The 26,264-nt window shown below is 43.9% G+C and overlaps 1 protein-coding gene and 1 long non-coding RNA gene across 3 annotated transcripts in view; one reads left to right on the top strand and one right to left on the bottom strand.

Moving 5' to 3' along the window:
* The window catches only part of LOC132906895 (slit homolog 3 protein), a 34,856-nt gene that overhangs the window by 3,901 nt on the left and 4,691 nt on the right, over positions 1 to 26,264 (top strand). The window contains exons 1-2 of one of the 2 annotated variants that reach the window (XM_060959504.1): positions 24,791 to 25,191; positions 25,984 to 26,204. In XM_060959504.1, the coding sequence (XP_060815487.1) occupies positions 25,986 to 26,204 (219 nt within the window). In that variant the 5' untranslated portion in view covers positions 24,791 to 25,191; positions 25,984 to 25,985. Of the gene's footprint in view, positions 1 to 24,790; positions 25,192 to 25,983; positions 26,205 to 26,264 lie in introns of those variants that run through there. The other variant, XM_060959503.1, reaches the window with a different exon arrangement.
* Positions 12,799 to 18,194, bottom strand: LOC132906901 (uncharacterized). Its single transcript, XR_009658058.1, has 4 exons — positions 17,896 to 18,194; positions 13,981 to 14,199; positions 13,178 to 13,736; positions 12,799 to 12,870 (listed from the first exon to the last, which is right to left on the bottom strand). It is a non-coding gene; the product is annotated as an uncharacterized LOC132906901 (long non-coding RNA).

The following is a 26,264-nucleotide window of genomic DNA, read 5'->3' as shown; positions in this document are numbered from 1 at the left end:
CGCGTTATTACACGCTTCCGAATTTGCGATTGTACGGTTTTATTATTTTCTGCCGATACCGGAGCCAACAGATATAAATTTGAACGTGCACACGTTTTATCGAGGAACGTGGAATTCGATTCTTTTGTACATACTATCGCGAATCCGAACAAATTGTCTTTCGTTTCGGCCTCGCTTTGCCGTTAAATCGCAACGCTGGGTATCTCGAACCCGCGGCAAAAGGGACAATTGGTAATTCCGTTTTTAGAAACGAGATGAAGTTTTTTACCTGTCTTTTCGGTGTTTCAGTCCGATTCATTTGTCCAACGTTTTCGAGTAGATATCTTTTATAATTGCGTATCGTTGACCGATCGAGAACGCGCGCTGTCCACGCGATTGACCTTCTAAACTCTCGCTCAAGTTATTCGAACGCGATGGAATAGCGTACGGTCACGGATGGAAAATTAATATTATTTCGATTTCATATCTCGTACGAACTTTCGAAAGATTTGAAACGCGCGTCCTTCGCACGAATCGGCAGGACCAACCCTACTGCGAATTTATATACTTTAATTTCACTCTTGCTTCGGCAAGCAGAAGATGCTTTTAATGTTTTAAGAGAAATTTTACCGTAATATCGAAAAAACGATACCATCGCGTTTTTCCGAAACTGAGAAAATTCGTTAAGATTAGAAAAACACGATTATACGGAAAATGGGCAGAGTTGGAAAGGGCCAAAATGCGTAAATTTCGATCGCGTCGCATCGATTCCCGTCCATTTCAACTATATTCGGATTAATTACCAACACTATGCTCGTCTTATTAAAATTCCATCAACGAATCGAAACTGTCTCGATTCAGCGGAAAATTGAATCGCTCCCTTTCGGCTGCTCGAATGAAAACGATTTCCTTGTGGGAATTTTCAAACGGAAGCTGTGCGTATCTCGATAATATCATCGTGGAAACATTGCGGCAATTTACACAACGAACGTTATAAATAAACATACGATAACCTGCAACTGCGTCGTTTCTTCTCGCGAGATCTGCCTCCCTGTTCTTCTGTTTAACTTCCATTTGACCGTTTTAAAATTCACATGGCGATGCAGTCGCGATACACAGTTGATTCAACAGCGAAACGAACAAACGCGCTCTTTCGGAGAGACAAGCTTGCGCAACCTGCAAGGTAATTGATTTCAAAAGGATGACCGTGGAGCATCCTCGATCGCGATCCGGTTGTTTGGATAATTACTGGCTATTAATTTCGGAACAGTGGCTCCTCTTCGTTTCAATTAATCGCCGTTATTAGCCGTTTGAAATTGAAATCGAGCCGCGTTGTCGTAATAATCGCTTTCTCCGACGATTTGCCCGACAAAAGTGCGTCTCGCTTATTACCGGAATGTTCCGTTCGACGTTAATTCCGTCAGCCGTAGCGCGTGTATTTAGGCGATAAACGAGTTTACTGCCATTATAAGCGAGCCTGTCGTTAAGCAAACCTGCAACGTGGCCCGTTCGTGCCAGGATTTTCCAAAAGCTGTAAATTTAATCCCGTCGAACGACTTGCGCGGAAATTAAGCCGTACTCAAAATGACCCGATGCATTTTGCCTTGCCTGTTTACCTTTTCCAGGCCCGTTGAAAATCGGTCTTTGCATCTGTCTTCGGTTTTACGAACTCTAGCTCTTTATTGCCCGCAATATCCTGTGAAAAATGCGTTTGCGCCTGTCCACATTACGGTACAGGACGACGACGACCTGTCCCGGTCGCCTTGGTCGCAACAAGACATCCGAGCGAGCAACGAGCTCGTTGAATCACAATCGGACCCGAAACGTTGAAATATATTTCGTAGATGTTTCACCGCTATATCTAAACGGTGAATCAAAATTATTCGAAAACAAAGGGAAGTTGATTCGACTCTACCCGACCTACGAAGAGATACGTTTCTCTTAATGATGGCAGCGATGGTAGGAGAGTGGAGGGTCGAGGGTCGAGGGTGGTCGAGATGCAAAAGGGTGGAGGTCGGGGATGGGAGCCGAAGCAACGACCGTTTTCTAACCGTTCCCCCGTTTCCTCGTTTAGAAACACATTGCAGAGATAGAGGGAGGCTTCGAAGCCGCCGCGTCGCAATCGATGTTCCAGTTAAATCTGCACACGGCATGTTAATGAGCGTTAATGGAAGACTAACGCGGCCACCGAGAGCTACGGAAACAAAAGCGAAAAAAAAAAAAAAAAAAAAAAAAAAGAGAGCGAAGAAAGGGAAAACTATGCTGGCAAGTCGAACGGCAACGAAGGAATAATTGCGTAGTTCCCCTCGACGATGCTGCCGTTCTCGGGGCTGCATTCTTCCTGAAATTAGCGGCAGATTTTATTCCGGAAGTTATGGATACGCGCGCCGCCTTGTGAAGAAGCAACTTGTGTATCGAGTTAGCCAAGAGGCTGGTAAGTCGGCGCGAACGAGGCCAGACGTGATCGTTACCGATTTCCTTCTAACGCTAGCTTTTTCACGCTGCACGGCGGGATACGCGTCGTGATTTTTATTCTCGTTGCGAGCGAACCAACTACGTACATATAACACCACTGGAAATGCACAGAAATACTTGAAATTTCGAGTCGAGCCGAGCTAGTTTAGCGAGCGGAGAACGAATTACAATGAGATAGTTCTCGAGCGAGTTCTTTTGAAACCCAACGCGAAGAATTAAGTTAGTTTGGAAAAATTCTTTCCATCATCGTGTATATACTTCCCTAAAAGGGAAAATCAAGGCTCTTCTTGATAAACGAAGAAAGCGACTTCCCAGTCGAGATGTTTCGCAAACGCGAGCAGCTACTCCTAGATAGCGTTTGCTATATGCCGCCATATACTCTATATTATTTTATGGAAGTAAATAGCCGACGGCAGGCAACAGGATTTTTCTCGTTTTTCATCGGAATAAGCGCACCTCTTCTCGCATGCTGCTAGAAACATCGTGAAAAACGAGCACGCCATTCCCAATCAGTGGCGCATTGTTCCTCCGGCGCACTCGATCAAGGTAACCAACGCAATAAGTTTCTTAGAAAAGTCTCTCGTTTGCCTAACTGCACTTTGTGCAAACTACATCACGGCCTCTTGAATACGTGATCGCGAGTTTCAAGGCCGTTGCACCGTACGGAATGTAACGCGATCTTACGTCACGATACATCTTGATAAATGAATCGATCGATCGTTCGCGAAATGCAAAACAATGGACGCGTCAGCCGATCCTCGAGGCACCTTTTCGCTAGCTGTCGTCTGATCGTCGCTTACATCACACGCGCACACATACACATTCGTATTGTTCGATACGCGAACGGCCCACCGTGAGCGATAATTTCCATCGATCGGTTAAGTACCGAACCTCGGCTTTGACTTTACATCGACAGCAGAAGAAGTTTTCTTAGACCCCTGTAAGTTCTCTTTGCTTCTACTCCCTCGAGGGAGCGCGGAGGCAGAAAGGCTCGAAGGCGGATCACCTCTTCCATTTACTTTACAGGTTATAGTTCCTTTGACGAGGCCAGTGAACTTTTACCTTGAACCGTTCCTCGAGATTCGGTCTCGTTAAGCGGCATATTCCGAAGCCGCGAGAAATTACGCAAGAATTACAATTTCAACGGGGTTAAAATACTATACACGCTGATGTTCGATCGGTGGCGTTTCCAGCTTTGCGTATCGGATTATAACGAGCGACGCTCGCCGTTCTATTACTTTCGCAATCGAAATGAGCAATCCAAGCTTAGACTTTGTACACCGGTAACGTTTTCTAGCGTAAGTAGAATCATCCGTATCGTATAATGGAATTATTTTGAAATTACCGATTCGAAGCAGCCACGTTTCTAAATTGTATATGTTGGATCGTTTATTCGCTGAAAGACACGTACGCGCATGTAATAGTAGAATTCCATATATCCGAACTGCAGTTATTTTGAACCAAGTTTCGTTTAATGCCCGAGTAACCGAACTTTTGTCGATCGAATCCATTTATCCGAACGTGAGCTTCTATTATGCGAACGAAAAATAATAGCAAGTGGAGAAAATAAGCCAACTCCGATTGTATAAACTGTTCGTTGCTCGGCAAGTTCAGATAAATGGAGTTCCACTGTATGTTTAAATTCGTCGCGTTAATCGATGGGTAACAGTAACGATTCCTCCCTTTCTTCTTACGTATCCGGCATTTACGGTACGTTGCTAGCGCGACGCAACGAAGCTGACGCAAAGAAAATTAAGCGCAATAAATTGGTGAAGCCGATCCTTACACCGGAGAATCGCAAAGTAGTTGCTCCGGAGGGAAAAAGTAGGGACTCTCGAGAGGCAGGGTGCACGCCTAACCGAAGACATTCGAGTTTTGCAAAATCGTGAGCCGTGTCGCGATCGTGGTCTGTGGCAATGGAAGCGGAAGGAGAAGTCGGGCTCGATTTCTTCTGCCTTGCCTAAATTTAGCCTATGAGCGTCCTTCAATTTAATCCAGTCTTCTTGACCCAAAAGCGTTTTCATCCTCGCGTAAAGACCACGAAGGAACAAGTTACACGGCGCAGAAATTAGTAATAGCTCGTTAAAACGGTGAATTTCTCTTTGCTTTTTTGCCGTCTTGTTACTCTAATTGGAATACGTTCGCTTTGTTCCTGCGCGAATGTTTAGCGCTCGAGCGTATTTCGAAACCGCGTTCTCAGCCTCTCGAACAGTTGCTTAGGTAATATGTACACGCGTGCATGTATTTAGCAGCGTGCGAAATTCTTGCGATTTTACTCCATGTTACAGCGATCTGCCACCACGTTTTCTACTTGCTTCGAGATTACAATCAAGCTTTCGGCGAATCTCGCTTCTTTAATTATTTCTTCCGTTGCTCGCGCGCCGTGCGAATTCGAGGAATACGAAAGTGCAACGTTTAACGTTTTAACGGTCGTTGTCGGTTCCGATTATGTCGGTTCGTGCAATATCGGCTTACAGGTTTCGCTCGCGAGTCAGCATTCGACGAGAAAGAGCGGCGCGCGATCACGAACGGACGTTCCGTTGCATTCTCTCCTTGTCTATTTTATTCGATTGATTCCGTCCTGATACAGAATACATTATTAGTATCGAATGTCACCAGGGTATCTCGGTATCGAATGTCTCGTCGGTAGCAACGGAAGGTCTTGCAGCTTGCCATAACCGAACATCTTCTCCCTGTTACATTTATTTATTATGCAATATTACCTATTGCTCGTAATTCCCAGAAGAAGGCTATTTGGAAAAAAAATTCCGATAATATCCCTTCGGACAAAGCGTGACGGCACTGTGAACCACTCTCAGAGGCAATTTCTAGCCAGGATATCACAAAGAATATTTTATCGAGATATAATAAATATAATACGCTTTGATGCTTCTTCCCTCTTTTTTCGTATTCTTTTTCCAAGGATACATTACATACTAATCCAGACAGTTCCTCTTTTATCGTTATTGCCAGAGATGATAAAGCCGAGAGAAGAAGATATTATTATACTTTCCCTCTCATTCGATTCGATATAGATTGATCGATAGATAGTTCTTTACAGTGTTCTGCATCTTTAATTGCAATCGAGCCGATTATCTCTTATCTCGGAGCTCTTTCCATGCTCCTTCGAAATTCTATTATATTAAACACGGATTCTCCTTTTTCACGACCGATTTTCTATTGATTTCTCCTGCTCGATGTTTACTCTCTCTCTCTCTCTCTCTCTTTTTTTGCACGCTCTTAGTCGATCGAACAGATTGTTTAACGTAAAAGCTGGAAGCAACGAGTGAAATGGACGCGTCGAATCGGTAGGATACGCCCGTGAAAATCGAGGGTGGCATACACGCAGGGCAGATTCATAACACACGGTGCATAAACTGTCGTGACAATCGTGCGCGTCGTGTCGAATGAATTTCGAAAAGCGGTGATTCCACGAAGGAGCTGGATAGAGCTTTTAGGGTGGCCTTTCACGTCGGTCGATGCGTATACAGAGAAGAAAGAACGAATGGGGAGCCGTGGCACGAAATTCCACCGGTTCATTTGTCCAAGTCGGATGAGAACTCGGCAATGGATACACACGTGCACAATATCCGTGAAGCTCGAGAATATTTATGAAGCTTCGCCGAAGATGAATGAGAAATCGCTCGCGAGAGCTTTGTGAGCCTCTGTGCTCTGGTTTCGTGTGCCGCGATTCATCGGGCACACGTCAAACGTTTCTCCAGAGACGTTGTTTCGTCATGTCTCTAATGACGCGCCTCGCCTTTAGGGATGCCGTCGGTGATGTCTATCCGTTCTATCGCGCCACGTTCCTCGATTCCACGGGGTTAAGACAAATTTCCTTCGATGACGTCTCTCAATTCTGTTACGTTCTTCGAATTTTTATATTTCGATCTTGCTCTCATTTTAACAAGCGAAAAGAACGTGCAATTTTTCAAGATGTTCAGCAAATTGAAACAAGGAATGAATCGTACAAATAAACCTTTTTTTTTTTTTTTTTTTTTTTTATATTTTCTCCAAACCGAAGGTAGTTTCTAACTTTAAAAGAAACGTAATTGTATCGAAAATGGTCGAAGCAACGTAGCAGGTTTAAATAGGGATAGTCTATCTATAAAGGTAAAACCAGTTCTCTTTAAATTGGTTTTTTCTTGTTACCACTTTACATTCCAAGGAAATTACTGCCTCGAGTAATGTTTAAAACGGGATCCGATTTCACCGGGTGGAGCGCCGAAATTACCTTGTAGATTCAAAACGAATGACTTGCGGCGCATGATTCATACTTTCTGATATCTATGAATTAATAGGCTGCTAATGTCTTTGTTTATGCGTCCCTATCAATGAATTTTAAAAGCAGGCGTGCTGTTCTCACCAGAATAACCGGTCTCTCTCTTTGAGTTTTACGCGTATGATCACGTTGCTTGCTTAACTTTAAAATTACACAAATCATAATGTCGATCGTACGTGCAAATCGGGCAACACTTTAGATTAATAAGTTGGCATCTACGTACATCGTATCCACACACGTGGATAGAAATGCGTTTCCATATCTAAATTGCAAGATTTTCTAATCGCGCATCTGGATAATTAACAGTCGCGAGACTAGCTTCCGTGTAATTGGGGGTTTAGATAATTGATGGTCGGATAACCGACGTTGCACAGTGAGAACGATAAACGTTGCTCGGTCTTAGCATGCGATCGCGTGTCCTTTTTTCCTATTGTTTTACGCACGATTCGTCGTCAGTGAAATATCGAGGTTCCGACGAAGTAATTACTTTCAATTACTCTTTGAAGCGAATCAAATGTTCATTCAGGTGAAACGTAGAATCGTCGACGATACGAGGAAATAGAAGCGTTTCGTACGATCGTTTGTCTCTCGAGAGAGTTTTCGTGACGCGTGAGCCAGTAATATTGCAATTATCGTAGGCGAAACGACGGGCGAACGTGTCACAGTTTTTCCCATGGGAGGGAAACGCGTGCAAGAAAAATCAAATCGGTGGCTGGACATTGTTACAGGCGGCGAAGCAATTTTGCTGCAGAAATGAAAGCAGTAAAGAAGCTCTTATTAGATCCTTCGAGTAGCTGTTAGCAGGTTTGAAACGTAAAAACGAATAGCGTGTGGTACGTTGAAAGCACGGAAACCGTGTTCCCATTTCGATAGACCAAATATTCTGCTGTATGTACGTGCAACTTGAGTTATTCGTAGATTAAATAACGCAAGAATCTCGGAACCTCTATATACAGTTGGTCATAAAGCTTTGCATACACTCTCTATGTGTAATATGTTACATTTGAAACATTAGCTTTATGAATTTCTTTAGCACATTAACGCCTATATTATTAAAGTGTAGCGTAATTTATTCGGTTTCGCCGTTATTAAAAAAAAAAAAAAAAGAAGTAAAAGAAAAATATACAATACAATGTTACAAAGATTACATTATTTTCTTCATAAAGACAAAAGCGACTAAATCGTGCTACGCTTTAACAATATGTGCGTTAATGTACTAAAAATATTCGTGCAGATAATACGGCAATTATGACACTTTCTTCTTATAATATATGCATTTGTCAGCAAATATCTCGTACGTAAGTATATCAACAGTGGCCGCTATTTTCTCGACGTTGAAAAAGTTAAAGCTCTGCTGCAGTTTTATCTCGAGATTTGTTTAATTCCTTTTAAACATACACGAGTAATAATTGCATTATATACAAGTATAAATAATTTTCTGATAAAAAGTGCATCTTTAATTCCTTTGGTAAATCAGACACACAAACTTCGGTAGGTGTATGTAGACTTTCGCCACTGAATATGTATATATATTCGATTCAGCATTTTTGTTCCAACGATTTAATCTTTGTCTTTTTTGTTTGCCTAGCCAACCGTTTTTCTTTTCTTTTCTTTTCTTTTTTTTTTTTTTTTCCTTTCGCTAGAGGAATGACTAGTTGTGTAGATCGAACTAGTCTAATTGCTCGTTATTCTCTTTCACCCGTATGTTTTATTAATCTACGAAGATGTCTATTAGCTAAACGGAGCTGCTGCTGCTCCTCGCCCCTCTTCTCAAGTACGTCTGAATATATTCGAGTATTCGATTCCCAGTTCAACCGTAAGAGTTTTCGTGGATGGAAATATTTCTATTAGAGCTGATCGCTTCGGTAAAGTTGTCGGCTTCTCGAAACTTCTCCACGCTTTTTCTTCGTCAGTAGCTTTTAAACTTTCGAGGATCGAACTTTGCAGAATTATTCACGACCCGGTGATTCTTATTAATTTTCTGTGCCGCTCGCGAACCTATCTTTTTGTCCCCTTACGGATCGGCCATCGGCCGAAAACAATTTCATTACACTTCTGTTTCCCTTTTTCTCTTGCTTTTTGTTATCAAACGATGGAAGAAACTCGCAAGAGTCTGACGTGACAAATCGGGTCGCGATTCAAAGCACAGCTTTGTTTTGCCACGGCAGTTTCTGACGCGATCGGATATTCTATCAAACATTATGCGTATGTTTGCTTACACGCAGGCATGTTTATTTATTTATGCTTGTTTGCGCGGTATATTACGATACAGGCAGATCAAATACAACACGCAGAGAGAAAAAAGCGAAAGAGGAGAACAAAAACAAAATCGTTCTCAACAATTTGCGATATTTGCGATGAATGCTTGATTATTATCGACGATATGCATTTGCGCGACATTTCGAAATACGGGACAAAAGAAATTTCGAATTAAAACGCGTTGTAGAAGTTTTCAACTTATGAACGTGTGTCGTCCTTTCCCCGGAGAACGTTCGCAGAATTTTTGAGTTATGAATAGAATTAAAATGACAAACAAATCGAATTTGCATCAGTCTTTCACCGGATCGGAGAACGTCCCTCCACAGAGCTCGCTATATTTATGAAAAAGCATGAATTATTATTCGTCGTTCGTATACGCGGTCGGGTGAATTACACCCGTTACAAACTACACGTACTTTATGCAGATTTTATGCAGCCCATTTCGTTAAAGGATTTGGACGTCCACTCTTTTACAGCCTCTGCTCGCTGCATTATTTTTACGCGCGATAAAGTTTCCTTTTTGCACGCTTGCAGCGCACCCTTCGCAACGCGATCATTATTCACGGTTTTGAACAACTCTGTTCGCTTGATATTAATCAAATTTCCGCCGTTGATTTAAATTCGTGTCGATCCTTTCGTGTACATTTGGAAGAGAAAACGAAGGAATTTTTGAACGAAACACGGAGAATGTAGTTTGCCTGTTTTCTTACTTCTCGTCGCGATCGATCGCGGCCGATGGGTTTTTGCGGAAACGGACGAAAGAGAAATGGTGGACTCGCAGCTGTTTATAATTAGCGGGTTTGGAAAGGAAGCGGAGCGCGCGTGCGCCGGCCGAACGTTGAAACAAGTTGGGAAACAACAATGCTTGGTTCTCGTCAGAGTGACGGGCCCACTCTATAAATCGACGGTTAAAATAATATTTGCCGTTTCCACATTATTTCCGGACGAAGTAGCTCGGCATATTGCGCCGACCATCGCCGCTTCCTTCTCTCTCTCTCTCTCTCTTTCTTCCAGTTTCTTCCCTTCCTCTCTTTCAACAGATCCGTCGCCTACTTGATAATAGGATTTTCTATAGCAACCACGATAAGGAGAATCTCGCGACAGGCCTTGTCGAAGGTGTTTCGCTTCGCGAGCGAAAACTGGCTGGAAAATGGTCGGAAATGAACTTTGATCCGGATGGAAGTGCGGGATAAGAGCATTTCTCGTCAAATCTCAAGAGTTCTTCGAGCATCCGTATGAACCTGGTACGTATACAGGTTTCAAGGATTTAAACGCCACGTTCTCCTAATAGAGAATTCTCTTTGTAACCGGCTAAGGTATACGTGATACAAAGATAGGTCGACGAGGAGAAGCGACCAGAGGAGGTATTGTCCAAGAAGAATCGTCAAATTCTTTAACGATAGAGGACGTTCGGGTCTAACGTTGAACTAGTTCACAGAACGGATGCATCTTGGTTCGCTACTGTTGTGCCTATTGGATCGTAAGGAGAACGCAATGAAACGCGATCGTATCGTGCGCCTTGGATTTCTTTCGATCGAGGACAGGCCAGCCGTTATCTAGAACAGGAAACTAGTTTGCCCGGTATCGCGAACTAATTGTTACATAATCGATACGAAAGTCAGTGTCACCGAAAGGAGTTAGGTGGGTAGGCTCGACCACAGCCGAAGACCAGCCAACGATTTCGTCACGGATCATCTACTTCCTCCTACGAGGATTCGACCTCGCTCCCGTGATACGTCGTGATACCGATCGTACAACGACTTACCAGCCAGAGGAAAAGAGATTTACGACTGTCTGTCGGATCTCTGTTCTCTTTTATACAAGAACGTCGTTTCTTCCATTCTCGGAAACTCTTAAAGAAGTCGACTCTCGTTCGATCTATCCACGATAAGAATGGACGATCACCCGAAACTACCTACTCGGTCGTTGCGCGTCGATTAACACGGCGATAGAATTTTTTTCCATCGTGAGGAACTCTGACGATTATAGTGCACCGGATGATTCGTCGTTTCTGGTTGCCTGTAAACGATGCCTGTTATCGCGATCGACGACGACTCGTCCTCGACCCTCGTCCTCCTGTGAAACAATAGCCTGAAAAAGAACGCCAGATCGACGAATATCCGATTCACGACCTTATACAATCGCGAGAGTTAGAAAGCCCGGAGGAAAAAGCGCTGTGGCACCTTCTTTGATTTATCGTCATCAGCGTTCGTAATTTGCACGGCGCATCGTTCGTTATCGAACGCCATCTCTGGCGTTATACATTATACATATCTCGTGCACTTTCTGACACGCTGTGACATCGATAATTTGCATTTTGCCGGGCTTTTTATTTATTCCAGTGAATCGATTCGAATTTAAAAAGGGCGGCGACCCTCGTCGATGATAAAAACGGGGATCGTTGTGTGTCGCAATATGGAAAGCAAAAATGCAATTTTCTGGTAACTAAAGTGGTTCCGAGTCAAGCTCATCGTCGAAACGAGAACGATTTTACGATAACTGGCCCGAAAACCGCTGCTATCTCTCGGTGTAACGCGTCACACCCTCGAAAAAACACGATTTGTACGCGACCAGACAATATCGTGCCAGTTTGGGAGGAAGACCGTGGGTGGCACACCTTTAAACCCTCGATTAACGAATTCCATCGTCGAGTTTCCTGTATCTTGCATTCCGTATAAATTCGCGAATGCCTCGGTAGATTCCAGAAGGATATACGTAAAGTCGGATGTTGGCATCCGGGATATAAACATCGATCCTACTTCTATACTATACGTGTATTTATGTACATTGTGATAAACGTGTATAGTCGCGGTGCGAGTTTCTTTACTTCCCAAACAGAAAGATTTAGAATTAACGACTGATTGGAAAGAGGCATCGATTATTAGAAAGATAATCGATCGAATGCAAAGTACATAATACTAGTAATTATATTATAATTATCGTTAACAGAAGCCTTCGCTATTGCCGGTTAAAGAAGAAGCCTCTGTGCACGGTACGAGTTTCAAATTTTCAACGTCTTACATGATATAACATATATTTTTACATATATAAATGATAAAAGACGACGAGTAGACAATCGAAGCGGTTTTTTAGCGGTTTTGACACACGTGTGACGTTGAGAGCATTTAGCACTGGTGAGAGGCTGGTTATTTAAAGGTGGGATTTTTAGAACCGTCAGATGTACGCGCGTCTGAACGCACGTGTTAATTACTTTGGGCTAGACATAGTTCCACGCGTAAGGATTTCCTACCGGAGAAACAGACGCGCTAGTACGCCAGTACGTCGGAGAAATATGTTTTGAACGACTTTCCGTCGTATTTACGTCAAATATATACGTCAAAAATCCCACCTTGACGTAGTATATGGATGGCATAACTCGAGCTGGAAATTCCATAGGCGCGTCGATAGCGCGCGATTTAGACATCGGAGCCAAGGTATTCGCGTAACATGTAGAAATTTAATCCGTCAGGAATATTACGCAATCTTTTTTTATATCACGCTTTGCATTGTATTTTGCCTACAGGGATATAAAGTGTACTCTACTCTTCGTGTGCTGTATCGAAACAAAAGATCAGGAAGGAGCAGTTTGGCTCGAAATTAACATTAATATAAAGCCTTGAAAGCACGCGGGATTCGAGGAGCTTTCTTCGTTAGAAAAGCAGGACGAAACAATGGATATTATTACCAATGCAGATCGGGACGAAATTTGGTAGGTATCGTTGTGCCAGACGGAAGACCTGAAATATAAAACTTTAAATTCGGTATCTACTTCGTATATCTCTGATGGGAAGGCAAAACAAAGAATACAAGTCAAATTGTGGTCAACAGGATAAGTACGCTAGTATTTTCTACATTACTTTCTTTTCCCTGTGATTCTACTTGTGAAGGTTATTTGATGTACGTGGAATCAAAGAAACGCGTGGATAAATTTTAAGGTATTGTAAGTATATATATATATTGTGAATATTAAAGTACAAAGTGTGGAATACAATGTAAGCTGGTCCAGATACGCTAGCAATGTTACCCTGAGACTAAAAGAATCCCGAAGCCAACGTCGCACGTGTACCGCTTATGGTCTGTCATCGACGCATTCTTTTGTCTACGCGCTGTCGATGGTCTCAGCGCTTGAGAAAACCAAAGACCAGATGTAGAGTTTTCTTAAAAGTGGCCGATCGCTTCAACGCTACTAATACGAGTCAATTTCAATTTTTCCGAGATTCTAACGGTATATCCAAAATATAATAGCTAAGCTTATAGTATAAATGCTTCCCCGCGAAATTAATAATTCTGACTTATACTCTTCTGGCCGTCTATCAGAGATGCAGAGATCTATATCGGCTGAATGCATGATTTGCCAAAGTTAAGATTTTATATTTCACTTGTAATTGCACAACGTTTAATTACTATCTTATCTCACGATATCCACCAAACTTCGTCTCGATCGACCACCGCTGCCTTTCGAAATTACCTACGTATCTACAGCTGAAACAATTACTCGTTGTATCTAAAGCCATTCGTATTGCAACGATCCGCTCGGTTTCCTGCTCGCCTTTGTAAAAGCGTCAATCTTATGTAAACGCGGTTTCCGATTACCTAGGAACGCTCGTGGATCGGCAAGGATTACCTCGTCTAAGAAGTCATCGCGATGCATCCGTGCATCTACCAGAATTAAATCCTTTTCGGTGTCGTATCGTTCGTCCCCTTTTGTTCTGCGAATATGTACCTATCCGTACTTTGCTTCCTGCAAACAAGCACATTGTATTAAATCGAAGTAGTGTAAACGGAGAAGTTTGTTCGGAACTTGGTAACGAAGCCCGTCCCCTTAATCCATCGATTCTTTGCGTCTGTTTCGACGACGGTCGAGGAAGGAACGCCGAGACAAAGTCCCGAATTTATAGAGACCCAGCAATAGCAGCAACATCGAACAAGCATAAACTACAGTTAAACTTGACCCACTCCTGAAATATCGTTCTTTGATTACTTACCCGAAGTACACGATGCCTGTCGGCGATGTTGGTGACTGCACGAACGATGGAAGTTCTCGCTCCATCAAATCCATCTGACGAAATTACGAGATCTCGAGAAAAGGAAAGACCAACGGAGCTTCGGCGTTATTTTCGCGGTAGTTGTTTTCTGGGCCAGGAACTAGGCGGTCCATAAATTCCGCCCAACGATTCCGGGACATGTCGAGGCTGCTCCGACTTCTGTAAAATCACCGAAAATGCCAGCACCGTTTCTTTTTTTTTTTTTTTCTTTTTTCTTCTTCTGTTCGCAGCCACATCGTCCATCTGTTTTCAGAGACCGCGGTGATTAATCGCGTTTAATCCCGGCTACTCTTGCACTCCCGACATCCTGATCCCACTATTTCGAGGCTCGATTTTTGCTTTGCTTCGCCTCGCCGCTGCCTGCGAACTCGCGTCAAATTTTTCCTCGGATTCCACGCGACGGAATATCTCGGAGATACCGCAACCTCTCTAGAATCTTTCCCCTCGGATTTTAACGGCAGAGCATGCGTTATCTACAAAGGTACCTTTAAACGCGTTTCTCGAAAGTAATTGAAAATCCTTCGCGTAACTTTGCCGTTCACAGGAGTTTTAAATCGCATGAATGACAAAGCAAAGAAGAAGGAGAGAGCGAGAGCGAAGCTCCGTCGATCGTAAAGGAAATCGTGTTGCGGGATGAGTTTCAGTGATTTTGTGGAGGCGTCGAGCGAGTTTCGAGGTCGATGCGATCGGACGGCACGGATCAAATAAATAAAATCAGTGAAGTTCCGTGCCGCGACGTAGAACCGGAGAAGTGGTTGTTATTTTTAGGAAGATACACGGAGCGAGCACGTATCACGAGCGTGTGCTTCGTTTCCGGGCTAAGGGGAAGCTTTCGTGCGCGAACAAGTGCGCAGTCGGCGGGACGAGATGCGTCTAGACAAACAGCTATCAAGAAAGAAAGAAGAAGAACGATTTCCGAGTTGAAAGCGGCCGAAAATAAGGAGAGAGGTAATCGAGAGTCTCGCGTTTGGCCGTTTAGCGCGGCCAGAACGTCCTACTCTGATCCTGACAGAACCGATCGAGCAAGAAATTGGCCATCGATCTTTGCGTAGCACGTGATTTTTGTGCGATAGGGCCTCGATTTACAAACCTATGTGCGTCGTGCCGAGTTTTTAAAACACGCGATACCTAACTACGTATGCGCAATAGTCGATGTGAATGTACGGTATCCAATTAAATACGATATGTGTTTCGGGGTGTTGCAAAATTTTCTAATTAATCTATGTATGTCGTGAGATGAACAAAATTGAAAATTGTTACGATAGAGGAGAAGGTGTTGACAAACGTAACGTCTGTTTCAAATTCTCTTAACGAAACGTTCGAGAGGCACGAAGACCGAACCACCTAACGACTCTGGGAAATTCAAGTGTCTCGTATTTGGTGGATCTTGGAACGAATGGCAAAACAGGAAACCGTATAAAGCTCGTTTTGCAAGGCGAATTGGCGCGTTACCACCGAGTTCGCTACCGTGACTGATCGCGCGGATCGCGAAACTTCTCGAGCAGAAAGTGCTAAGAGACGCTCGTTAAGGAACACGGAATGCCCGATAAAAATTTCAATTTATACGCAAAAAAGTACTCGAAACTTAGATGAAGAAAGTTCATAACTGGCCATTAAGTCGTTTGGCCAGGCTGCGGGAGGAGCGGCCGTGTTTCCCGCCCATTTTCCTTCTTTGCCGTCCAACCTCTCTCTTTCTCTCTCTCTTCGCGACACACGGGGCTTTGCTCTAGCGTCGGAAAAGGAACAAGCCTTTCGCTTTTGTCGCTGCTCTTGCTATTATGCACGCCCTCCAAGCCAAGCCCCGTTCGACACCATTTCGATAAATACTCCTTCTAATTCCCTCTATTTTTCCCATGGCTTTCCTCGATCTCCTGAAAAATCGACCTTGATTTATTTTGCGTTCGTGCCGGCGCGGTTAAATATTTGGTCGTTTGGAAGTTCGGAAAAAGATAAAAGTGAAATGAATTGCAGAGAAATTTACCTCAAGTTCGTACATCGGACGAATCTTCGATCGGTGTCGCTATACGTCGTGGGCCTAAATTCGTGCCATAAGCGAGATTCTATGGCTCGAAATAAGACGAAAATTAAGAATAAACAAAATTACGTTGTGTAAAAACTTGTCAAGTAAACTGCGTATACTTGTATTTGTACCGTATAATGTATTCGACTAATTATTCTATGTCGAAAATATAGAAGAAAATATTTTCGAGAAAAATCGAGTTTGAATTGAAAAATTCTGAACTAAACGCGTTTGAACGCAATTCTCGCGAATTTTATTCTGTATTTTCGACTTATTTTCGCATATAGAATAACCTTCTGTTAATTCTCGAAACTGACACTTTCAAAACAATTTTCCGTTAATCCCGATTTTCCTTTTATTTTCAGTTATAAAACCTGCCTGACTTTGTTCGTACCGCAAAGTTAAATGCACCATCTACGTACACGTATATGGATTCGTTGAATCGGCTGGCGGTGTGCGCGTTGAACTCGCACCGCGGTTGAATAAGAAAGAGTAAACTCTAGGAGCACGTGTCACGTCGCGACACTCGATATCGAAAAGTTTCTACTCTTCGTCCTGATTTTTTCCAATTGCCTTTTATTTTTATCTTGTCCTTAATCTAGTCAAGGAATCGAGCGAACGAGGTGAAACGAAACGTTTGACGAAAGGGCCGCGACGAGACGAACAGAGAAAGAACACAGAGATGCGCGGGCGTCGACTCGATATATCGTCGAAGTGTTTCGTTTTCATAAATATTCAATGGATCTCGCGCAATCGGCGCTCGTTGGATTAGTGCCGCCGCCGTGCTGTTTTCGACGATGCTTTCGAGGTTACGACCGCGTTTAATCTCGCTATTTACCACCCGCGCATCGCGTTCGTGTTAGAGCGCGTTGCGAAAGACGCCGTTAAAGCGGCTAGAAAAGATTTGATTTCTCGTCCCGTTAGAAGATACTCTACTCTTAAGCCCGTGAGTGACGCCTTTCAACCTTCGGCTCGCTCTCAAGCTCGATCCCCAATTTAACCTGTCGAACGAATATAACGAGTTAACTCGTCGTTTGAAATCACCTCCGCGACCGACTTTCGTGTTCGTTTAAATCTTTCAAGGATTATCTAAACTTTCTGACTAGCCTTTAAAGAAGAAAAGTTGGAGGAGCGAAACGGTCCGTCCGGACCAACCTACTTGATAACTGCCTCCGACGTTGGAAGCCGTGCAGACGTTAAATCGGTTTTGGACAGTTGGCGCATAGATCTTATTAGAGGACATTTTCAGACTGTTTATCACGATCGTTCGAAAACGTACGGCATATACGTGCACGCGAGTCTCGGATACGACATATATACGTACATGTATCGATGTCGAGTGACGAACGACCATCTAAGAACCGTGATCAGGAATCAGGTTTTGCTTCGTGAAATTCGATATGCGAAGAACCAAATTTTTTCCCTGTAATAGTATCGTCGCGCGGTGTTACAGCTTAACTGGAACGTTTGCGTTTACGTTATCCGTGTTAGGATAACGTCGTCGGTTTTGAGAAACAGAGTGCTTCGTGAGAATAAAACACAAGTTCACACGGTGGCTTTGAATTATGGTGGTGGATAAACGTACGTATACCGTTTCTCTCATCGGTCTCACAACGAATTCTCGCAACGGCAGTGTTTTGCGTTCCCTTTTCGTCCATCTCCCTTTTCCATCCCGCGCTGCCGCACCGTTCGTAGTAATGGAAACACGAAAAACGAATCAAAGCAAGCACGTAGCGCGTGTTTTTACTCGTTAATATTTTTAATATCTTCTCATCAAGCAAAGCTACGAGATCGCACAACTCTGACAAGTTAAATTATCCGTGTGTTACCGTCACCTGTTCTCCTCTGTGTGCTCCGGCGTCCTCGTTCGTGTAAACGAGGACGAGAAACAAAGCTGATTAGAAAAAGCAGTTGATCCTATTGCTTCGTGCGTTAATCGCGAATCCCGGCCTGGTTAATTCTCACTGCGAGGCTCGGCGGGGTGCTGTTGTCCCGTGTTTCGTCAATCGCGTCGGTTTTTCTGAAAAAGTCTGCCCCCGCCACAGTTTTGCCCTTCGTCTCGCGCAAACTGGATCCGATGCGTGAAATAGCAGCGCAGTACGCTTTCCTCTCGGCGCGTACATAATTCGCCGAGCAAAATGATTCTTCATCGAAAGATAAACGAGCCGCTTATTTGCCAAATCGATTAACTCCGCGAAACAGAAGGTAGAGAAAATTGATGGAATTTTATACGATAAGCGACGATCGAGTGTTTTGACATTAAAGTTTTTAAAATTTTAACAAGTTGGCCGCGTGGGCGGTTCAGATTAACGTTCCTCGAGCGACAGTTTCTTTATTTCGACTTGCGTCTAACGATAAACTAGCCTTCACGGTTCACCGAGGTGTTAACGCAGATTCTCGGTACGAACCGAGCAAAATACGCATCTTGCGTGGAAATCCGAAATCGCGAAGGATCGTAAAGGCGATACTCGCTTGTGTATCTTATTAACCTGATTCGCAGGCATTCGCGGAAGGATGGGTTCTCGCTTCGATATTTTCAACGGAAACTTTTAATTAATTCCTATACCTTGGGTTTCTACGAATGGCGGCAATCCGAAAATCCACTCTATGGTATATAGCAACTGTTGACAGAGTACCTAACGCGTGATCAAATTCATCCTTCGATCTACGGACTACCGTGGCACGTTTCTGGTTGCAAGTACGTACCTCCGTGATCGATATCTATCCTGCATTAGCGGTGAAAAATTCTCTGCCACGCTTTCTTAGGTTCATCGTACGCGATGAAATTGCGCCAGTATTATGCGCAGTCTCTCATTCGGCGAAGAAAGAAATTGTAATCGCGTACCTAACGAATAACATCGTAAGAAGAAGAAAGAGAATAATTAACATTAGAGTAGGGCTCGTGTGAAAGAAACGGGTTTTGGGTGCTTGTTAAATATCGCCTGCGTCGATTCGTATCAAAAGTTGGCTCGATACCTCGAAATAACTTTCACTCGCTCTTACTCTCTCCAAAGAACACATCCGGAAGTTCGATTCTTTATTAGAGAGTTTACTTTTTTGCGAAACTCCTTTCTCGGTCGGAATAATGGAGAAGGGAGCAGGCGGAAAGGCGAACTCTCGAACAAGCTGACGGTTCCATCCTTCGTTTGAACGGAGAAAAACTTTGCTTATTTCGATCGAATTGCGGTCGGTCCTGCACGAAGATTTTAGTAAGAATATTGGTCTTTTTTAATTATCGACGCAAAGAAAAATCCCATAAGTTGTACTATATCTGACCTCGACCCGATAAACAGCTAGCACTCTTCCTTCCTTCCTCTCTGTCTGTCTGTCTCTGGCTTTCTTTCGCTCTAGTCGCAACGTAATCGTTCGTTCGTCTCTTGTTCTCTGCGTAAAGCCTCTGGCATTTATTCCCCTGATTTCGATTCCCTCTCTTCGACACGCTACCGAGATAAGAAACGAGCTGAAACGCGCGAGCATTCCGAGTGTCTTTCGAGAACCACGAACGCGTTCGACAAGGGGTCAGGAAACGTGACGCGATCCAGGACACGCAATAAACGAGGAAAACAAACGTGATAGCTACCGGTGCAAATATTTCTGTTATGTGGGTCGGAGATGGTGAGAATTTGGAGGTTCTCTCTCGAGGCAAGATGGGAAAAACTTTAGCGAGGAAGAGACGCGATCGTTGATGGAGGCTATGTTCCGACGAATATCGAGTGCTAGCGCGACACTCGGCTCGCTCTCGTTTAATTTATTTTCTCTAGAAACTGCAGCTACGGAAGAACCAACCGGTTAATGGGAGCTACGACAGAACTACGACTGTTTGCTCGGAAAATATCTGTTCCCGATGTTTGCACGGAACGAGAGGAGAGAGGAAAGGGAACGGGGGTCACTGAAAGGCAACTGAATTTTTGACGAAATACCAATTCTCCTCCGTACTAGCTGCCTCCCTTTCCATCCGTGACCGTTTGCCTTTCGCCTCTGCCGACCTTCCACTTTCGTTTCTTCTCTTTTTCTCGGTTCGCTTTTCTCTTTTTCTTCTAGTTCAGAGAGAAAGAAATCTCGAACGCTAGTCCGGACCAAACTCGAGAGCCAATCGCGAGTCTCTCGTTACGGTTTCAAGGTTAAAAGCGTGGCCGGGCCGAGCTCGCCTTTTGTCATTTACGCGGACAAACCGGTCGCGATCGAACGGTTGCCCCGACAGAAATTGCACGGATTTTCCAAACGAGAATGACTTTTGCGAAACGACTTTGTATGCTCGACAATCCACGATACCGTTACATCATCATGACAAATTTACACGGAACGTTACTGGGATGATAAAAACTATTTTACGCTCGATAGAATGTTGTTACACACGATTGTACAAGTGGTTTCCCTTTGAAAACGAAGCGACACGAGTGCCACGGTAAATCTAATTTCGAGAGATTGCACAAACGACCGGTCGGAAAATGACATATCAACGAAACACGCGTGATCGACCCTTCCACGGCGTAACTCGAGAGAGGTTCGTCAAACCGTCAAACATAGTATCGTAATATTTTTATATTTATTCAGAATATTTACTTTCTATAAAAAGTTGAAAGTACGCGTTATCGTTTTGCGTCCGTTGTTAGAAACGCGAGCAACTTTAAGATAATGAAATAATTACATTCTAGATCTTTCAGGATAAATCTTATCTTGTTATTTTATTACGCCGTCAGACAGTTAATAATCTCCGCGCGCATTACGGATGCGATGCGTTCCTCGTTTAATTTTCGTTCTTTCAAGGATCGATTTTCACCGGCAAAATTCCATCAGTTTGTCTAGCTTTCACGCAGATTCGTTGGAATTTACATCGAAACAAGGCGCTGTTTGCAAATTGTAATTATTTGATTATTCAAAGTTGAATTCGCGTAGTCTTTTGATTTCCTAGGCTATTAAACAAATAACCTGTGAAATTCATCGGCATCGTTAAACTCTGTTCTCTTTCTACGCGATCCCGTGAGGTTCTCGAAAACGAATCTCTGGCGCGCTCGATGGACCGCTATTTCCGGGAAAATTGCTTGCTCGCGACAAAGGGCGTCTTTTCAGCCGTCCGCTTCTCGTCTCCTTCAGATGTTTTTGTTTCCATCGCGGGACGCCTCGTTGCGCCGTTATTTTCGGCAGTTTTCTCTCCTCCTGACCGTTTTATTTCCAGATGCAACTACGTTGCACTTTGCCACTCGCTAAAATTGCACTCGCGTTTAATCTTCTCGCCGATTTCGCTCGCTGATTTCCAACGCAACTTTCACAACCGTTGTCGCGTATTTCGCGAATTCACGGAAAAACGCTCGTGATTTCAGACTATTTGAAATTTCAATTTCAAATAGCGCGAGAATTGCGGCAACCGCGTTCCATTCGTTAAACCGCGCCCCTTCGGGTAACTTTTTTTTTTTTTTTTTTTTTTTTTTTTTTTTTTTTGTGGAAACGTTTCGTTTATCTAACAGTCGTTGATAATTCGAGAGAAGTTGGTGGACGCGCTGGAAATGAATATCAAGCAGCGGCCGATATTCGTAAAATGGAAGAAAAATTTATCGTCACGCAGTTGTCGTGGTTGCAATTGTTTGTCGCGATCTTCGTTTAGAAGAAAATAAGAAATCTTTCATCAGCGTGCTTTGGAATCGAATGCATCGAAGAAAAAGCATATTACGAAGTCGAAGATTTAATTTCATTCAACCGAAGATGTAACCGCCTTAATATTTTATTCGATTAGACCTGTAATCCTTGATGATAACTCTAAGCTTCGAGCTCTTTCAGGCTTTAAGGTCTTTCAGAACGTCGCTCGATAAACGAGGATTTCTTACGAAGGTCGAAATTAACGTCGACACGATATTTCGGGCGTATGCTTGTTTTAATGATCGATTTCATTCCAGATTTTCACTATATATAGATCGTGTCTCGTATTGCCGCTTTAAGTCCTTTACTTTGATCGATTTGACGGAGAACGCGCGGTAAAGAAACGATTAACGTCGAAAACAAACATCGATTACGAGAAGTTCAATGAGCTCGCCTGTCGACTTTAGACTTGCGTTTTGCAAATACATCATGAGGAATTACGTCGGAGACGTTGGATCGATGACTTGCACGTAATAAACGTTAATAGGTAATGGATGACTCGCATAAAACTGGAAATCAGGCAACAGCTTGGAATTGTGTCGAAATCTGAGACAAACACGTTATAGCGATAACGTTAACCACGTATTCGCCTGATATTATTATATAATTTTATCTCGAAATGACGAATCACAACCGCCGAGCTTACAATAATTTGCGATAACTTGTACACAACACTTTTATAAAAATCCCTCCGATTCTTATCGTCGATAGTTCTATTTAATATATATATATTGTCCCCGAAATTTTTTCCGGGGATCGTTGTTATCGAGCAAACACAGGCAAGCAAAAGTTGCTATATTCTACTCAACCGGTTGAAAGATAAGACAGCGGGGAAAGAAACTATTACAAGCAATCTTGTATCGAGAAAACTCGGCTGTTTAACGAGCAAAGTTCACCGAATGCGATATAACGTTCAGCGTCGATGAATGATAGACGTCTCCCCTAGAAAACGATCGAGTCGGCGCGTTGTCGTACAGCGTTATCACCACTTTCTAAGATTTCTCTTCTTTCACCTCTTTGCGTTCCAAGTATCACGGATGACTGCAGTTTTCGTCGGCCAGGCGTAATGCTACACGACACCCTGTTATTTTCCAAGCGATATCATTCGAACCGATGTCGCTTTTTAAAAGGTTTGTCTCGTTGCGATATTACGCGAATGTCAGCAAGGGCAGGCTTATTTCGGATCGGTGGGGATCGAATATCGCGTCACAGGCGACGCGAAAATATGTAAAACTCTGGTAGGAGAGCAGAAAGAAAGAAAACATTTCTGTTCGATGCGAAACGAAGCTCGTCTTTAACTCCCGTGAATCGAGTCACGAATATTAACCGAGGAACCAACGTTCTTTCTTCCGTCGATTTTATTCCGCTTTTAACAGGGATCTAGAGAAAGAGCGATCGACGACGCTCGAAAAACTAGGAATTCGCTGAGAAAAATACAGAGGTGAAACGAAAAAGGGAGACAAATGTGACGTGTTCGTTGGACAAGCTCGTAAAGTATGTTTACGGGCAGGGCCGGGATCGAGAGGGAGAACAAGTCACAAGGGAAATGCGAATTCGTGGATGAAACGGTTTACGAACCGGTGATCCTCGGCTCGGATCGTATCAAGCGCGGAAGTAACGATTCTGTCAACTTTTGCCGCTTTTACGCTACAACTTGATGACTCGGTTATCGTAAAATCCACGAACAGATACTTGTAAAGTCAGGATCGGTAGTCATCAAAGTAAACGATACGTACATGCGTTTCATTTTAAAGAAAACGTTTGCACGATATGGCGCGCGATCGCTCGATAATCGGTAAACACAAATTGTTTGAAAGAGCATACCGATCTACCAGCTTCGTGTCTTTCGTATCGCGAATAGCGAATTTTTTCCTACAATTTCTACGTTGATGGCTGTATGAACGAACCAACCGAGCATCCGATTACGGCTGTTCTAACAGGACAGAGCACGGCCTCGTTCGGGAAAAAACGGGAAAGGTTGAAAAAAACTGAAAACTCGCCGATTTTTTTCGGGTCGCCGGCTACATTTTTTCCTGCGACTTCAATTATTACGAACGATCGCGTGCTGCTGTTCTCGTAAAACGCGCGCGTTTCAAGCTGAATTCCAAAGTTCGTGACAAGGGTAAAAAATTGAAAAGCACAAAGCACAGAGAAATCGCCGAGACTGACGTTGTCGCATCGAATTCGACCAGTTGCATCGATAGCCTACGAAATACACGCATCGTCGTCGCTTCGTTGGTTTATCGTACACGAGAGAGCAGGTATACGACTATTTTCCGAACGAAGACACTACAATAGAATAGCGATCGTTTCTTGAGTTTGAAACGCGAAACGAGCGTCGAATTCGTTTCGCTCTAGTTTATGTTTCCAGTAACACCGTGTACGACGTTATAGACGATATTTATCGAGTTGAGCGGCAGATGTGTCGCGTACTCTGACAGATTCGTATCTCATTCTGTGTACGTACCCGTTAGAACGGTTGTAGAACGTTTCTGTTTCTACAGGACACGGAATGGTGAACGTTGTTCCGGAAGAAAAAGCGTTCAGATAACAGAATGTTCGGATAGTTGAGTATGTATTTGGATAATAGGAGCAGTAACAATACAGGTCTCACCGAACTTACTTACTAATTGAATCGCCTGATACGCGAGAACTCGCTAATTTATTTCCACGAGTTTGGCCCACCTATCTTGCAGTTTATCTCTCGTCTCTCTCGTCTCTGCAAAGCATCTTGGTCTTCTCTAGTTAACGCGCTTGTTCCTGTTCCTTCATACTCACGGTGATCCTGCCGTTTTCGGCATCATCGGTCCATCGGTTAATCGAGTTTACGTTTAAAGTTCGATGGTTTGGGCGCGCCACGAATAACCACGATGAGAAGCTATCAGCCTTTTCCATACGTTTCACAGACCTGTTGCCGCGAGCAGCGTAACGCAGGCATCTTTCGGATAATACGATCTATTTCGGGATTCTGTTCGGTTACCAGGTTATTCCGAATCCTTTCCGCGTGTCGTACATTCCTAGTATTTATCGCGACTCTCTGCGCGTTTCCTTCGAAACAACAATCGCTTGAGCAACGCAACGACTCGGTAGCTTTTAATTGACGCGCGCCACAGCCCCGAATTCGTTGCAAGCGGAGGCTCGTTGAAAAATTTCTGGGTTCTTGACGCGGCCGTGACGAGTCGAGCGATTTTAAAACTTTAACGATCTGCATCGGTCGAGTTATTCGCATATTCGTCGAACAGATGGAAACCCCGGTTGAATCGGCGAAACAGGTACCGCGGTGTTTGCGCAACGCATCGAGAGACTCGGCTTTGAATTTCGCGAACGATGCATAAAATGTATCCGTCGAGCGTGCTCTCCGTTCTGTCTGTCGGCCAGAGAATATAGTTAGTTGGCTTACGTTACCGGGACTGGTTCTGCAGTTCATCAAAGCTTGGTACAATAAACACAACGTCGAACGCTCGCTAGCTGCTCCAGCCACGCGAATTGCTTCCATGGTACATAAACCGACTTCTTCGGCACGTGCCTCAACGGAGAGAAATTCTTGCAACTCGACGATAACCATCTTCCGCGAATTCGTCCTCCATGGCATCCTGAAAACCGTTGATCGATCAATTTCCGTGATAAGGAAATCTGGTGCGATAAAGCGTCGCGATTGCAATTTCGTGGCGCGCATCGAACAAGACGTGACCAAACTCTGTTCGAAAGAACGATAACCGGCTCGACTTTGAAAAGCCTGGAAAATCTAGCGCGGCGAATGGGTCTCGTTCGCGGTTTCATGGTTTGCGGTCGATCGGATGAATTTTATAAGCCAGTCATCGATCAGCAAAGTTTTCTACAGAGGCGAAAGCACCCATATAGCTAGTCGGAGCTACGTGGAATGCGGTATCGAAGATACTTTTCGGAAATTCTCTCGTCATTGTTTGCGCTCGAGAGCGGTCACCGGAGAATAATGGATCGAAGTCCGCTACGTAACAACGCATACTTTTTTCCTGCCATTCGCAGCCGGCGAATTTTCGCACGTTACTTGGCGATAAGTTTCGCAAACGTAACGCGAACGTACGTATCTCATTGGCCTTTCGAGCAAGCGGAACGGCCCGAGTTTCGCTTGTTGCGAAACGAGAAGCGTTAAAACGCTAGCCAGCTTCTCGCGGACGAAAACTGCCGTGACGTTGTCCCCGATATTTTCGAGAATTCGCGTCTCTTCCGAAACGTCGCCAACGTCTCGAAGCATGGACGCGAAAGCAAACCTGAAGCTTCAACGGGAAAATCTCGCCTCTCTGTTACAGGCATGAGTGCGTTTCTGATGAAGGGGCTCCTAATGCTCGGCTTCGTCGTAGCGACCATGCGGGAGACAATGGTTCTTGGATTTTCCGGGCCGACGCTAGTCATGGATCAGGACATCCCTTCGAGGATTTGCAAGTACAGCAGGGGGTACTCGATGATCCAAGTTCATTGCAAGAATTTAGGCCTCGAATGGATTCCTCCGAATTTGAAGACGGAAATTCAGGTGAGACGAGTCAAAGTATGAAGTTTTTACATAATCCGGAAGACAGTGATTAGCGATAGT

Source organism: Bombus pascuorum, chromosome 5 (genome assembly GCF_905332965.1).
Source record: "Bombus pascuorum chromosome 5, iyBomPasc1.1, whole genome shotgun sequence".
In the NCBI taxonomy this organism is placed as follows: Eukaryota; Metazoa; Arthropoda; class Insecta; order Hymenoptera; family Apidae; genus Bombus; species Bombus pascuorum.
Note: the sequence above shows the minus strand (reverse complement) of the source record. Positions and strands in the feature narration are given on the sequence as shown.